The sequence below is a fragment of the Aedes albopictus genome, chromosome 3, assembly GCF_035046485.1.
Source record: "Aedes albopictus strain Foshan chromosome 3, AalbF5, whole genome shotgun sequence".
Lineage (NCBI taxonomy): Eukaryota > Metazoa > Arthropoda > Insecta > Diptera > Culicidae > Aedes > Aedes albopictus.
In genome coordinates, this window is record NC_085138.1 from 193,263,531 (window position 1) to 193,278,907 (window position 15,377).

Genomic DNA, 15,377 nt, shown 5'->3' on the forward strand with positions numbered 1-15,377 from the left:
TAAGGGTGCTTTTGATTCAGTTTGTGTCGATGTTCTTTCCGACAAACTACACGACTGTGGCCTTTCCCCAATTCTTAACAACTTTTTGTATAATTTGCTGTTTGAGAAGCAGATGAGTTTCGCTCATGGTGACTTGACAGTTTCACGAATTAGCTACATGGGCCTCCCCCAGGGTTCATGTCTAAGCCCCCTTCTTTACAACTTTTATGTTAGAGACATAGATGATTGTCTCATGGAAAACTGCACGTTAAGGCAGCTTGCGGATGACTGTGTTGTCTCTGTAACGGGATCAATAGCAGTCGATCTGCAAGGACCACTACAGGATACTTTGGACAATTTGTCTACTTGGGCTCTCAAGCTGGGTATCGAGTTCTCTCCGGAGAAAACTGAGATGGTTGTCTTTTCTAAAAAACACAAACCGGCAAAGTTTCCGCTCGTTCTGATGGGTAAGACAATCACTCATAGCATGTCTTCACAATACCTCGGCGTCTGGTTCGACTCCAAATGCACCTGGGGGAAGCACATTGTGTATCTGATACAGAAATGCCAAAAACGAATCAACTTTATGCGAACTATTACCGGAACATGGTGGGGAGCACACCCGGAAGATCTGATCAGGCTGTACCAAACAACCATTCTATCGGTTTTAGAATACGGTAGCTTCTGTTTTCAATCCGCGGCGAAAACACACTTGCTGAAGCTTCAACGGGTTCAGTACCGTTGCCTTCGGATCGCGTTAGGTTGCATGAACTCGACTCACACAATGAGTTTAGAGGTACTTGCTGGTGTACAGCCTCTGACAGACCGCTTTGCGGAGTTGTCGTTCCGGTTCCTCATCCGATGCGAGGTTGTGAATCCGTTGGTCATAGAAAACTTCGAAAAGCTGCTCGAACAGAATCCCCAAACTCGTTTTATGAGTGTGTACTACTGGTACATGACGCTGGAGGTAAGCCCATCTCCGGTTAACACCAATCGTGACAACTTCTCAGACTTCGACAGCTCCTCTGTGGATTTTGATCTCTCTATGAAGGATGAGATCACCGGTATACCGGAATCTTTTCGTTCCATAGGTATTCCACAAATTTTTGCAAGTAAGTTCGGGCATGTTAGCGGGGCCAGACAGTTCTTCACAGATGGTTCCAAAACCGATGATTCGACTGGATTCGGTGTCTACAACGAATTTCATAGCGCCACCTTTATGCTTCAAAAGCCATGTTCGGTATATATTGCTGAGCTAGCGGCTATATACTACACCTTAGAGTACATTCGCACTCTCCCACCTGAGCACTACTTCATTTTTACCGACAGTCTAAGCTCTCTGGAGGCTGTTCGGTCAATGAAACCGATGAAGCACTCAGCGTACTTCCTGAAAGGAATACGCCAAGTCTTGAGTGCTTTGTCCAAACGCTCATACATCATCACCATAGCTTGGGTCCCTTCACATTGCTCAATTCCGGGCAATGAGAAAGCGGACTCTCTGGCTAAGGTGGGCGCTAGCGAAGGCGATATTTATGAGCGTCAAATCGCCTTCGACGAATTTTTTGCATTGGCCCGTCAGGAGACCTTGATCAGCTGGCAACACAAATGGAGAGATGGAGAGATGGGTAGATGGTTGCACTCCATCATTCCACAGGTGTCGAAGAAGCCATGGTTCAAAGGGTTGGATTTGAGCCGCGATTTCATTCGTGTAATGTGTCGGTTGATGTCCAACCACTATTTGTTGAACGCACATACCTTCCGTGTTGGGCTCTCAGAAAGCAATCTCTGTGTCTGTGGCGTGGCTTACCAGGATATCGAACATGTCGTGTGGGGATGCAATGAGTATCGTGAGGTCAGATCTGAGCTACATGAAATTCTCCGGGTCCGAGGAAAACAACAGAAACCCGTTAGAGAAGTGTTGGCAGGACTTGATTTGGAATACATGAACCTGATTTACCAGTTTTTGAAACGTGTTGATGTCAGAGTTTGATGTAGTACGTTCCTTGTTTTCGTTGTCCGCCTTTTGGTTTTGTTGTTCGCCCCTGTCTGTCGTCACCCCCTTCCGTTTGTCCTCTTCTTGTCGTTTTCTACCGATAAAGTCCTTTCTTTTTGGTTCCGTTACAGATATGGACAATTTGTCCCATCAAAAGTTTTAGTATAAGTTAGCAAATAATTTAGTTTTAAACCCATAAATCCGTCCTTCCCATTTTTTTTTTTCTTCAATCCTTAACCTCGAAACAGCCGCGAGTACTTCGGCTTCCCAAACTAACATAGTTTTAAGGCAGTAATAAATTGTAAAATGTATAACCATTGTAAAAAAAAACAAAAGATTTCGGCTCAGTTATGCCCATGTGGCGCCCGAGCCTTCCAAATAAACGAATAAGTAAAAAAAAAAAAAAAAACTCTTAACATGCACATCCTTGCGTTGATCGGCTGTCACCCGATCACACGTTATCGCATCTTGCCCAACACTATAAATTCTGCTCCCAGTTCAATGGTGGTACCACAGTTTTGGTAGAAGGTAGCCGCTCGATGCTAGCTTTTCCACACTTTCTGTTCAGTCCAACAAAGTTCCTGCAACGCCACGATGTCGAAGTTACGGGGATGTAGTTCGTCCGGTCTTATTTGCTTCTTATTAATTATACAAATTGTGTGGTGGTAGATCTTTTCTAAACGAAGATTCTTCTGGAGCCCGTAGTAGGCACGACTTCCCCTTTTGATCCGTCTTCGTGTTCCACGGCGCACGTTATTGTCAGCCGTTATCAAGGAACCGATGTAAACGAATTCTTCTACCACCTTGAATGTATCCCCGTCTATCGTTGCATTGCTGCCATGGCTGTCAGCCAAGGCTCGTTGCATAACACCTTCCTGGACAATGTAGAACAGCAGGCATGAGAGTCCATCATCTTGTTGTAGTCCCCAGTAAGATTCGAACGAACTAGACATATCGCCAGTAACCCTTACGCTATTCCTTACACTGTTCATCCTCGCTTTGATCAATGACTTTCCATAGCTCTCTGCGGTCGATATTGTCGTACGCCGCCTTGAAGTCGATGAACAGATGGTGCGTTGGGACGCGCTTTTCGCGCATTTTTTGGAGAATTCGCCGCACGGTGATGTTTTGGTTTGTTGTTAAGCGACCGTCAACGAAGCCGGCTTGATGACTTCCCACAAACTCATTAACTTTGGGTGACAGACGACGGACGATGATCTGAGACATCACTTTATAGGCGGCATTCAGAATTGTAATCACTCCGGAAGTTCTCGCACTCTTAATGGTTAGTATGACACCAGCCGACTTATTATTCATGAGCTGCTGGATAGCTTCCTTAACTTCCCTCGGTGTGGGTGTTGACTCGCTGTTGCTTCTGCTATAGTGACGTAGTGTAGTCTTTTCTACCACTGCATGTCTGCGCTCTCCGCGCCATTATGTGTTCGTCGTTGTGCTGCTTCCACCTTCCGATCACTTCTCGTCCATCTGTCAAGATGCTCCCGTTCTTTTCCCTGCATATTTCGGCTCGCGGCACGAAGCCTTTGCGCGGTGAGTTGAACTTCTGGTAGAACTTCCGTGTTTCTTGTAAACGGTACAGCAGTTCCATTTGTACACGCTCCGCTTCTTCCAGGCGGCGCCTTTTCTCCTGGAATAGACCGGTCTGTTGTTTCTGCGTTCTTTTATATCAATCCACGTTCTACCGGGTCCCGTGCTGCAGTATGACCGCTCTCGCTGCGTTCTTCTATTCCAAAATCTCTCTACACTCAACGTCGAACCAATCGTTCCTTGGACTCCTTTTCACATACCCAACGTATGTATGTATGTATGCTTTTATCGTACTCCAGCAGTCCGCTAGAGGGGCTTCATTAAGCTCGTCCTCATCCGGTAACGCTGCCTCAAGATTTTGTGCGAATGCGGTAGCGACATCCGGTTGCTTCAGTTTTTCCAAATTATACCATGGCGGTCGTCGGTACCGTACTTTATTGATCGCGGAGAGGTGCATTTTAAGCGCATTTTTATCATCACCAGGTCAAGAATTGATGGCAGAGCCACAATAGGTCCTGTCGTCGATAATATCGGAGAAGTTCCATCCGTCAATCAGGACGTGGTCGATTTGCGATTCCATATGCTGTGGTAATCTCTAGGTGTAACGATGGAGGCGACGAAATCAATCAGTCTTAGGTAGGTTTCGTTTGTCAGCTGGTGGGCCAGTGCCTTTTCAATTGTCGGCCTGATTCCGCTTCCTGGCCAACATGAGCGTTTAAGTCTGCTATGGTGAGTACTCGCGTTCGAGCTGCGCGTAAAATCCGTCCTTGTAATCCTTGTCATCAGTGGTTCCGGAGTGTGGCCTGTGCAAGTTTATCATGCTTAAGTTGAAGAACCGACCCTTGACCCGCAACTTGCACTGCACATTCTTTCGTTGATCGGGCACTAACCGATCACGCGCTCCAGCATATCACCCATCACCAGAACAGCTATTCCCAGCTCGCATGCTTTGCCGCAGCTCTGGTAGATGGTATGGTGGCCTCTAAACGTTCGCACCGTTGATCCAGTCTAACACACCTCCTGAGGCGCTACATTGCCGATCCCGCGGTCCTTCAGTACATCGACAGGTATGCGGGCGCTCCCGATGAAATTGAGAGATCTGCAGTTGCACGTACTGAGCTTCCAATCGAAAATCCTTTGTGTTCTCTGGGGTCGTTTTTGTTGGTCTCGGTTCGTATTCTCGTGATGATTTTTCAGTGCATTGTTTTTTATAAGGTTGGCTCGGAATTGAATGGCAAGAGGCTGAAGGACCTTACAAGAGGTCTGAATCGCATTGCCAGCCTTTACAGTGTCATCTTTTCGTGAAATAGGTTTGTTCTCGTCCTTTTCTTATATTGTCATTGTGACTGTTTTACAAAAGGTTGTTTTGTCTTTTTATGTTCTACATACTAATGCTGTACAATGTAACTTGCGGTCAAAGTAGCTACCCTTTACATAGTATGAAGCACCAGCTTGGAAACCCTAATCTAATCTAAAATGCAGCATTTTTCTCCGGCGTTCTGTTGTAAGGAGTGCTAGACGCAATACCTGGAAAAGGTGTTTAATTAACTACATCTTATGGTAGAAAGAACTCGTTACAACTAAAAGCTTTCCTTACATTGGGGAACGGGCTGCTGAAATGTACACCGCACAGCTGCTTCATGCCATCACCTCCTATTATGGTCGTGCTTCCTTCCCCACACCAATAGGGTCGACGGGGGACGCCTTTCCGAGGTGTAATAAAAAGCAGGAAAAAACTGCGCTAAAATTGTTGTGGGAATAGTTGCGCATTACTGCACGTGTCTACAGTGTAGCTGGAGGCTTCATGTTAAGCAAACCCATTGTGGAAAGTTATGCTTGCATATTTCATTCGCATTTAAACTGAAAAAATGTTTACTTTCTTGCACTACTTTTGCTTCGCGGTTGAGATGCCTATGTTAGAAATGTTTGGAAGGGTATGATTTCTCATGATTTCTGATGCTGTTGGTAAGAGCTGCTGATGATTATCATAAACGAGGAAGGTTATGACACTGATAAACCATTAAAAAGAAAATATCTCTTATGTGTTAAAGAACATTCGAATACCTATATGTAATACCGATGGGTACCGTGTATTAACTGAAACTTTTAGGAATAATCCATAACATACGCCATGAAAAAATAAGCTTTTAACATCACATACCTCCCACCAACATTAGTGAAGATTTTTCTAGAATTACCAAACTCCCCTTTTTCTTAGACGCTAAGTGTAACGTACTTAATGATCCCTGACGTTGTAATCATGGAGTATGCACACAATCCAGTTGCAACTCAATTTATGTAAATTCAATGTTGATCAGCTGAAACAATATTTGGTTATTTTGCAAATAATTCGTGAGCTCAATTTGCAAAAATTCGTTCATCATGTTTATTTTAATTGTGAGTATCATCTCCAGAAGGCAACATCATCGGGCAGAACAATTTTATTTTTAATGCAAACGAACATCTCACGCCGCCCGTCATCAAGCCCCGAGCATGTAATCACATGGCGATCATGGGATGTCAAGTCTTCTCCATAATTTAAACGATTTTTCATGCCAGGCAGAAACGATTTTTCATCATTCCCTCTTCGAACAAACCACCAACCAACAGCCGTCAAATGCATCAGCACAAATTCGTTCTACATTTTCATCACGTGTTTGACTTTATCGCACACGCTGTGAATCAGCCGCAGACTTCCGCGCCCACGCCAATGCGCCTTTAGCGGTGTGGTGCGCCAGCCGAGGTTTAATGCTGTTTCCTACCGCCACGTCGTCGCGTCGTGCCACAGCACCGTCATTTTGGAGTGATATTACCTGTCTGATTGTTTGCCAAACTTGGTGTGGTGCTTTCCTGCATTCCAACAGTCGCCCGAGTGGAAGCTGCTGCGAAAACGGAAGCGCATGAGAACAGGGGAAACAGGTACGAAATGCATGAGGTGAATTATTGACTCACTTCGTCACGATATACTGACTTACACTGATGTTTGACAAACCCACCGGCAGGTTCAGGTTCAGCTGTGTTTCCTGCACTGTGACTTGTCAGCTGTGGCTCTTCTGAAGACCGCGCACTTTGGGCTTTGGGTCAGGTGCTTGTTGTTCGCGGATTTCCCGGAACAAATCAAGCACTTGGGAGGGTTTGTACAGCCTTGAGTCTTATGGCCTTCACCAACATCGTCTACAAAGCCTGCAAAGTCAAGGCCTTTACAGTCCCACAACTTGTGTCCTGGTTCAAGATACATGAAGCAAGCCTCCGGTGGCTCGTGTATGCCCAGCGAACATTACCTGCATGCACCTGGTACTATTGCCGCAGTGCCGTAACAGCCCTTCTGTGTCTAGGTTTTTAACCTTCAAAGAATCATTTCACCTGTAGGAGTACAACTAATTGCGTACGTCGGCTCCGATATCCACAAGTTTTGTATCGCTCCTCATCGCCAACAAGACTTGCACGTACCTGGACTCTTCCGTCTTGATGACAAGCGTGTTACCCTTTTCGCGTTTGTTACCTGTCACCTACCTTTCCTTGGGCTAATGTCCTCACGCTCCTGTTCTGTTGACTTTTTCTTCTTCTTTCCAATAGGGCCGCGGGAGGGGGGGGGGGGTCATCCAAGATGTACCCGTCCTAACCAGTGTGGTGGCTGAGGATCTACACATGGTCGCAACCATCTGTTCCCTTCGATCCGGAAGGGACCGGCTTTTTCATGCCCACATTTTCCAGCTTCCGGTGATACCTGGTTGGGTTCCGACTTACCGACTGCCCTACACTCTCGGATTTAACAACCTCCCAACTTTGAGAGAATCGTCTGATAGCTCCACACTTGACGGCTGTCTTACACGCTTGTGCTATTCCTTGTTTCAAGCTATGGCGTCCAGCGTGTCCTTCGGACTATTCGAGAATGCAAAGGCCTCCCCCAAGCAACGCACATGGTCACAAAACAGTGACGGCAGCGTTTGTAAGGGTTGCACAGAAGTCACTGTGGCTTACTGCGAAACCCTGACATACGCTGCCGTCAATGCTTTGTAACCATGTGTGTTGCTTGGGTCCGTTTGGGTAGACTTTGACACCGTAAGCTTCACTAGCTTTGCTGTTGCCGTAGTTGCCATGAGATTGTCATGGTCCTTCTTGGCTGCCATTGTTGACTTACGAATTTGAAATCCTTACTAATGTTAGACTTCGAGGACGCAAATCCAATGATGGAGTCAAGCAGCTGTGAAGCTACCGCCATTGCAGAAATCCTTTCTCTATTCTTATTGATTGCCCTCATCAACCTCCCTCCGTCATCAGTGCGGGATCAAGTGGGTAGCAGTCAGTACCATCTCTTCGATCGTTTCACCGTAATTCTATAGCAAACTATCTGTGTTGGTGCGAAATGTACCTATTCGGTGGTGGAGAAAGCACCAATTCTATGATGGAGAATAATATAAATCTATATTTCCATGCTTATTAAAAAAAAACGCCTAGACGAAGTTACACAATTTTTACCTGAGATAAATTAAACGTGTAGAATGCGATGAATCTCTTCAGTTGAGTCAAGTACGAGACACTGAAGACGAGCTTACAGTTGAGGTCGAAACACGCATCTGTCAGAGGATGCAAATTCGTAGTGGAATGAAAAGGAACAGTACTTAACCTGATTTTTTTTTACTATCGCCTCTCACTTGGATTTTTCAAATGTTCTAATGTTCTTGGCGCTGTAAAGGCTGACCTCCTCGTGGTACCGGCCGGAAACTATGAGCGACCATAGGGAAGATCGGGTAACCAACCCCGGTGGGAACTTTTGTCGTAGGCTGACAGGGAAGGGAGGGTTTGCTTCGCTTAACCTGAGCGTCTGTTCTCCAGGAGGAGCGGCTCACAACAGCGTTTGTTCCCCATAATAGAGGCGGCTGATCAACGTCCGAGTGCCAGGGAAGGACTCTAAGCTCAACTGTGTACTATGGTCCTCCGAAAAGTAGACGGTTGGTGTCAGGCCCTACGAGCCAGATTTCAAAAATCATTGTAACGGTAAATCAGCAACAGAATAATACGAACCGAGACCAATGGCAACGACCCCAGCGAACAAAAAGGACTTGCGATTGACTTGCCGATCTATCAACTTCATTGGGAGTACCCGCATATTTGCCGATCTACTGAAGGATCGCGGGTTCGGCATCGTAGCGCAGGAAGTGTGTTGGACAGGATCCATGGTGCGAACGTTTAGAGGTAATCATACCATCTACCAGAGCTGTGGCAACACACGCAAGCTGAGAACAGCTTTCATTGTGATGGGTGATATGCAGAGGCGCGTGATCGGTTGGTGGCCGATCGACAAAAGAATGTGCAGGTTGAGGATCAAGGACCGATTCTTCAACTTCAGCATAATAAACGTGCACAGCCCACTCTCCGGAAGCACTGATGATGGCAAGGACGCATTTTACGCGCCGCTCGAACGCGATTACGATCGCTGCCCAAGCCACGACGTCAAGGTCATCATAGGGGATCTGAACGGTCAGGTAGGCCAAGAGGAGGAATTCAGACCGACGATTGGTAAGTTCAGCGCCCACCAGCAGACGATTGAAAACGCCCTACGACTGATTGATTTCGCCGCCTCCAAAAATATGGCCATACGTGGTACCTTTTTCCAACACAGCCTCCCTTATCGTTACACCTGGAGATCTCCACAGCAGACGCAATCTTAAATGGACCACATTTTGATTGAAGGACGGCACTTCTCCGACATTATCGACGTCAGGACCTATCGTGGCGCCAACATCGACTCCGACTACTATCTGGTGATGGTATAACTGCGCCCAAAACATTCCATCATCAACAATGTACGGTACCGGCGACCACCACGGTATAACCTAGAGCGACTGAAACAACCGGATGTCGCCTCAGCATACTCGCAGAATCTCGAGACCGCGTTGCCAGACGAAGGCGAGCTCGATGAGACCCCTCGAGAGGACTGCTGGAGTACAGTGAAAGCAACCATCAACGACGCAGCCGAGAGCACCATCGGGTACGTGGAACGGAATCGACGGAACGAATAGTTCGACGAAGAGTGCAGAACGGTTTTGGAGGAGAAAAACGCAGCGAGGGCGGTAATGCTGCAGCAAGGGACCCGACAGAACGTGGAACGTTACAAACAGAAGCGGAAACAGCAGACCTGCCTTTTTCGGGACAAAAAGCGTCGCCTGGAAAAAGCGGAGTGCGAAGAAACGGAACTCAGCCGTTGCGCTCAACGCATCCCGCAACGGCTTCGTGCCGCGAGCTGTAATATGCAGGGATAAATACGGAGGCCTCCTGACGGACGGACGTGAGGTGATCAAAAGGTTGAAGCAACACTTCGATCAGCACCTCAATGGCGTGGAGAACGTAGGCACCGGAGACCACGGCAACGGAGGAAACGGCGACACCAGTGCAGAGGAGGACGAAAATGAACTAACTCCCACGTTGAGGGAAGTTATGGATGCCATTCACCAGCTCAAAACCAACAGAGCAGCTGGAAAAGATGGTATCGTAGCTGAATTCATCAAGATGGGCCCAGAAAAGTTGGCTTCCTGTCTACATCGGCTGATAGTCAGGATCTGAGAAACCGAACAGCTACCGGAGAAGTAGAAGGAAGGGGTTATATGCCCCATTCACAAGAAAGGCGACCATTTGGAATGTGAGAACTTCAGGGCGATCACTATTTTGAATGCTGCCTACAAAGTGCTATCCCAAATCATCTTCCGTCGTCTGTCACCTAAAACGAATGAGTTTGTGGGACGTTATTAAGCCGACTTCATCGACGGCCGGTCGACAATGGACCAGATCTTCACCGTACGGCAAATCCTCAAGAAATGCCGTGAATACCAGGTCCCAATGCATCACCTGTTCATCGACTTCAAAGCGGCATACGACAGTATCGACCGCGCAGAGCTATGGACGAAAACGGCTTTCCTGGGTAGCTGACTAGACTGATTAAAGCAACGATGGACGGTGTGCAAAACTGCGTAAGGGTTTCGGGTGAACTATCCAGTTCATTCTAATCTCGCCGGGGACTGCGACAAGGAGATGGACTCTCATGCCTACTCTTCAACATCGCTTTGGAAGGTGTGAAGCGACGAGCCGGGCTCAACAACCGGGGAACGATTTTTACAAAACCCGGTCAATTTGTGTGCTTTGCGGACGACATGGACATCATCGCCAGAACATGTGGAAAGGTGTCAGAGCTGTACACCCGCTTGAAACGCGAAGCAGCAAAGGTTGGACTGGTGGCGAATGCCTCAAAAACAAAGTAAATGCTGGTAGGCGGAACCGAACACGACCGGATCTGTCTGGGTAGTAATGTTACGATAGACGGGGATACTTCGAGGTGGCGCAGGAATTCGTCTACCTCGGATCTTTACTGACGGCTGAGAACAACGTGAGTCGTGAAATGCGAAGGCGCATCATCAGCAGTAGTCGGGCCTACTACGGGCTCCAGATGAAACTGCGGTCTAAAAAGATTCACACATGTACCAAATGCACCATGTACAAAACGCTAATAAGACCAGTGGTCCTCTACGGGCACGAGACATTGACCATGCTCGAGGAGGAGCTGCAAGCACTCGAAGTTTTCGAGCGACGCGTGCTAAGGACGATCTTCGGCGGTGTGCAGGAGAACGGTGTGTGGCGGCGAAGGATGAACCACGAGCTCGCTGCACTTTACGGCGAACCCAGCATCCAGAACGTGGCCAAAGCCGGAAGGATGCGTTGTGCAGGGCATGTTGCAAAAATGCCGGACAACAACCCTGCAAAGCTGGTGTTTGCAACTGATCCGGTTGGCACAAGAAGGCGTGGAGCACAGAGAGCTCGATGGGCGGACCAGGGGGAGCGTGACTTGGCGAGCATTGGGTGCGACCGAGGATGGAGAGCGGTAGCCACAAACCGAGTATTGTGGCGTACTATTGTTGATTATGTCTTATTTTGAATGTGATGTTGAACAAATAAATGTATGTATGTTGATGTAATACTAAATAAATGGATGAATTGAACACTATTTGAGCAGCATCTTTTTAGCAAACAGATGCTCGAGATGCATTTTTCAATTTAGCAGAAGTCAGAAAGGCAATAGTACCCAGGCTGCATTACCAGCTAAGTGTATACCTTTGATCTGACGATTTTTGTAATCGTAATCATACAATTGACGTGAGGAAGCATTAATAAGAAACTTGTGATGACCAGATTTCTTTTAGGCGCTTATTCCATGTTGTCTATCCACCATTTTGCAACCCAAGTGAACCTCTTCTGAATAGCATTTCACTCCACTTTCCCCTAGTGCTTCTTGCAACCAACGACATTGCCATGCCATTGAAACGATGACGACGAAGGCATTCGAATGCGCTCGCCACCTAACCTATATCAACCCTTCCACAGTATAGCTGACGACATAAACCCACTATGCGGTGTCCCACAGCATCACTTGGCAAAGCCCCTAAAAACATTCTACTTACCATCCACATTTCTTCGACTTTATATCATAGCTAACGGTTTGCCACCAACAAAGAATTTGCTCGAGAAAACATGCTGCTGGCTGCTGCTGCCTGCCTGTCTGATCCTGGGCGCTGTGTCTGCATGAATGTAATTTAATTCCTCGTCGCGCTGATATAAAATATGGGAGATGCATTTTGCTGACATCTGTGGATTATCAGTGAGGGTAAATGCGCTTCCGGTGAGGGAAAACATTTTCCTCCATTCATTTCAACAGATCGTTTACCGCAAATTATTATGCCACGTGTGATATCTGACGGAAGGGCAGCCGGAGCTTTGGAAAAGCCAAAGATGGATCTTCTACCGGCTGGCTCTTCCTGGTCGAGTTCCAGCCCGGTCAAAGTTAGAAAGCTCAGCCGACCAACTACCAGTGTAACAGTTTTTACAGAGTCTGCATGGTGCTACAAAATTTCGACGCTGTACTGAGATGTGTGTTGCAACAAGATTTTTTTACAATGCCAGCATTGTGACTGTCGAGGTGTTAAGCGTTAACCGTCATTGCTCTGCTAATAGCATTTTAATATTGTGTGTAAATCAGCTTATTAAATCGTTAAAAGTGTTTCGTACTTTGTGCTCGTGTACCTAGTAACGTTCCAGAGTCATTTTTTTGTAAAAAGCACAATAGAACCGCCTGTGCTCAATTAATCAATTCTGCATGCAGTTATCAAAATCTGTTTGATATGGCTCCGATTACCTCCACAAGCAAATCATTGGGGTGCAAGAAGTGTTCAATTGTAATTGCTACCGGTGTCGCCTATGTTGGATGTGAAGGTTTTTGTAAAAGGGTTTTTCATGCTGCATGTGTGAAACTGAGTCACGAAGATGTTATCCAGTATCGTAACAAAGCTTCGAACTTTTGGTGGATATGCACTCAATGCATGGATGCGATACGCTATCAACGTGATCATCTGAAATCGGAGGAACTGGATGGAAACGAGATCTCACCAAAAGAAACCGATATTTCTAGAATCGATGGGGAAATATCCGATCTGAAAAAAGAAATCGCTTCTCTTCGCAATTCGATAGTGCATTCTACTGTCTCACATGTTGAAGCAAGTACAACCGAAACTACAAACGAGCACCGTCCCCTTGCAGAGTCATCGTTATTGTCTATGCCCGATGATAAACAGAGTACAAACAGCACAGGTCGTCGTGACGGAGAAATTGAACAGAGGAACCCCAACGACAGATTCTGGTTGTTCATTACGAGGGTGAAAAATTGTACAACCGAAGGACAAATTTTGAAAGTGGTCGCTGATTCGCTAGGAACCAATGATGCCATAGTGAAGATACTTGTTCCTCCATGGAAGGATGCACTCTCGATGCCATACGTATCTTTCAAGGTTGGAGTTAACGCACGCCTGAAGGAAACAGCACTTCGTCCGTGTACCTGGCCAACCGGATTACGCTATAGAGAGTTTAGAGACGATGTTTGGGAACCACTGTAATGAAATGAATCCATTATCATCAGAGTATTTCACCGTGTACTGTCGTTGCTTTTGATATAGTTATGTGTTAAATGCATTTTGTTTCCTTTTATTGTACGTGCTTTGCTATTGTGTCATCTTAAGATCAAATATTTAGTTAATATTCAATTAGACCAAGAAGTCCGTTGAATTAATCAATAAATAAAATGAAAATTGCAGGCTAAACATTTATCCACTCAGACTGGAAAACAGATTCTAGGTGATGTACTGCTGGTTAATAAGCTCACTGTAGAGCTGAAGCTGACACATGACATTCGTGTTAACCAGTTTTTTTTTAATCATTTCTGCTGAGGTTCATGACGAGAACTTAAATACCATTTTTCACAAACTTCTGTCAGTTGCATTATGGAACACAATGCCTATGTTACTAGAACATTGAAACCTAAGTATGCATTTAACTGAAAATTTTGAAGGAATGTCGGACCACAACTCACAAAAATAATGTCCATATAAATGCAAGAGCAGGCACCGAGAACCGAACAAAAGAACATTTCGGCACAGTGTAATGCTCCAGAAGTCAACCATGGCCATGGTTGGTGCAGTGCAATCATTCATATTGATAAACCGCATGGTTACCGATCTGATCTATTTTAAATAGCTACCAACTGGTGGCACAGCAGACCAAGCTGAAAGCATCTCTGTGGTTCTGTGTGCCCCAGTAATAGATGGACTTGTGTAAGTTTGGTTGTAATCTGAGACACGATGCTTATGATGAAAGACATCGCCTGAAAGGAAATAAAAACGACTGGGGATGAGTATATCTAATGTTGCGCATGGTAGAGCATGTATGAACACACTTTGAAACCGTTCATTGATAGTTAACTTTGTAAATCTTTTGATACCATTACTGAAGACCCTTCGTTGAAGGGAGAAGAGTGCCCCGGGAGCTTGAAAGAATCGATACTACCCAAGTAACCACACAGCCGCACAACACGCACGGAAAAAAATCCATTCCCAAGACCATTAATATGACTCATAGTTTCCCGAAATTTTTATGATATTATGTTATAAATATACACCATGATTAAATTTTATGATCTTATGATTGATTTCACCATAACGCTATGCACCCGTTATTGCTTTGGCTTTCGACGACCAAAAATGGAATATATAATCATGAAGCTATGATTAAATAAGCTGGGATCATGAGTAGCATTCATGAAGCCAGGAATAATTTTCATAAACCTGGATGCAGATCCTGATGCTTTACCACCAGATTCATAAAATTATGGTTTGGTGAGGTAGAACCATGCATAGAATTCATGGAATCAAAAAATACTTTTATGATTCCGTCGTCGTCGGACCTACAGTATCGGACAATAAAAATGCACCAAAGCCGTTTTCCCATACAAAATAGTCAACTTTAGATGGCCATATCTCAGTTATCTCTCAACGGATTGTTTTCATTTTTCTGTGACGAACTACAAAACACTTCAATTCTCAAAAACTATTGAAAAAGTTCGGTGATAACTATTGATACAAAAGTTACAGATAGGTTGAATTTTGACAATAAAAATGCACCAAGTCAAAAAGTTTCATAGCAAAAAATGGTTACGTCATATCGTTTTAGTGTCTTCGGCAAATATGTTTCTAGTATGATGACGAATGCATTTGCTGAAGATACGAACATGATATGACTTCATTATTTTTTGGTATACAACTTTTTGACTTGGTGCATTTTTATTGTCAAAATTCAACCTATCTGTAATTTTTGTGTCAATAGTTATCACCGAACTTTTTCAATAGTTTTTGAGAACTGAAGTGTTTTGTAGTTCGTCACAGAAAAATGAAAACAATCCGTCGAGAGGTAACTGAGATATGGCAATCTAAAGTTGACTATTTTGTATGGGAAAACGGCTTTGGTGAATTTTTATTGTCCGATACTG

General features: G+C 45.4%; 1 protein-coding gene across 1 annotated transcript in view; it reads right to left on the bottom strand.

Moving 5' to 3' along the window:
• Positions 1–7,647, bottom strand: part of LOC115258192 (ras-interacting protein RIP3-like) — a 39,071-nt gene extending 31,424 nt beyond the window's left edge. The window contains exon 1 of the mRNA XM_062843121.1: positions 7,517–7,647. Within this exon, the coding sequence (XP_062699105.1) occupies positions 7,517–7,647 (131 nt within the window). The remainder of the gene's footprint in view (positions 1–7,516) is intronic.
• Between the last annotated feature and the right edge of the window lie 7,730 nt (positions 7,648–15,377).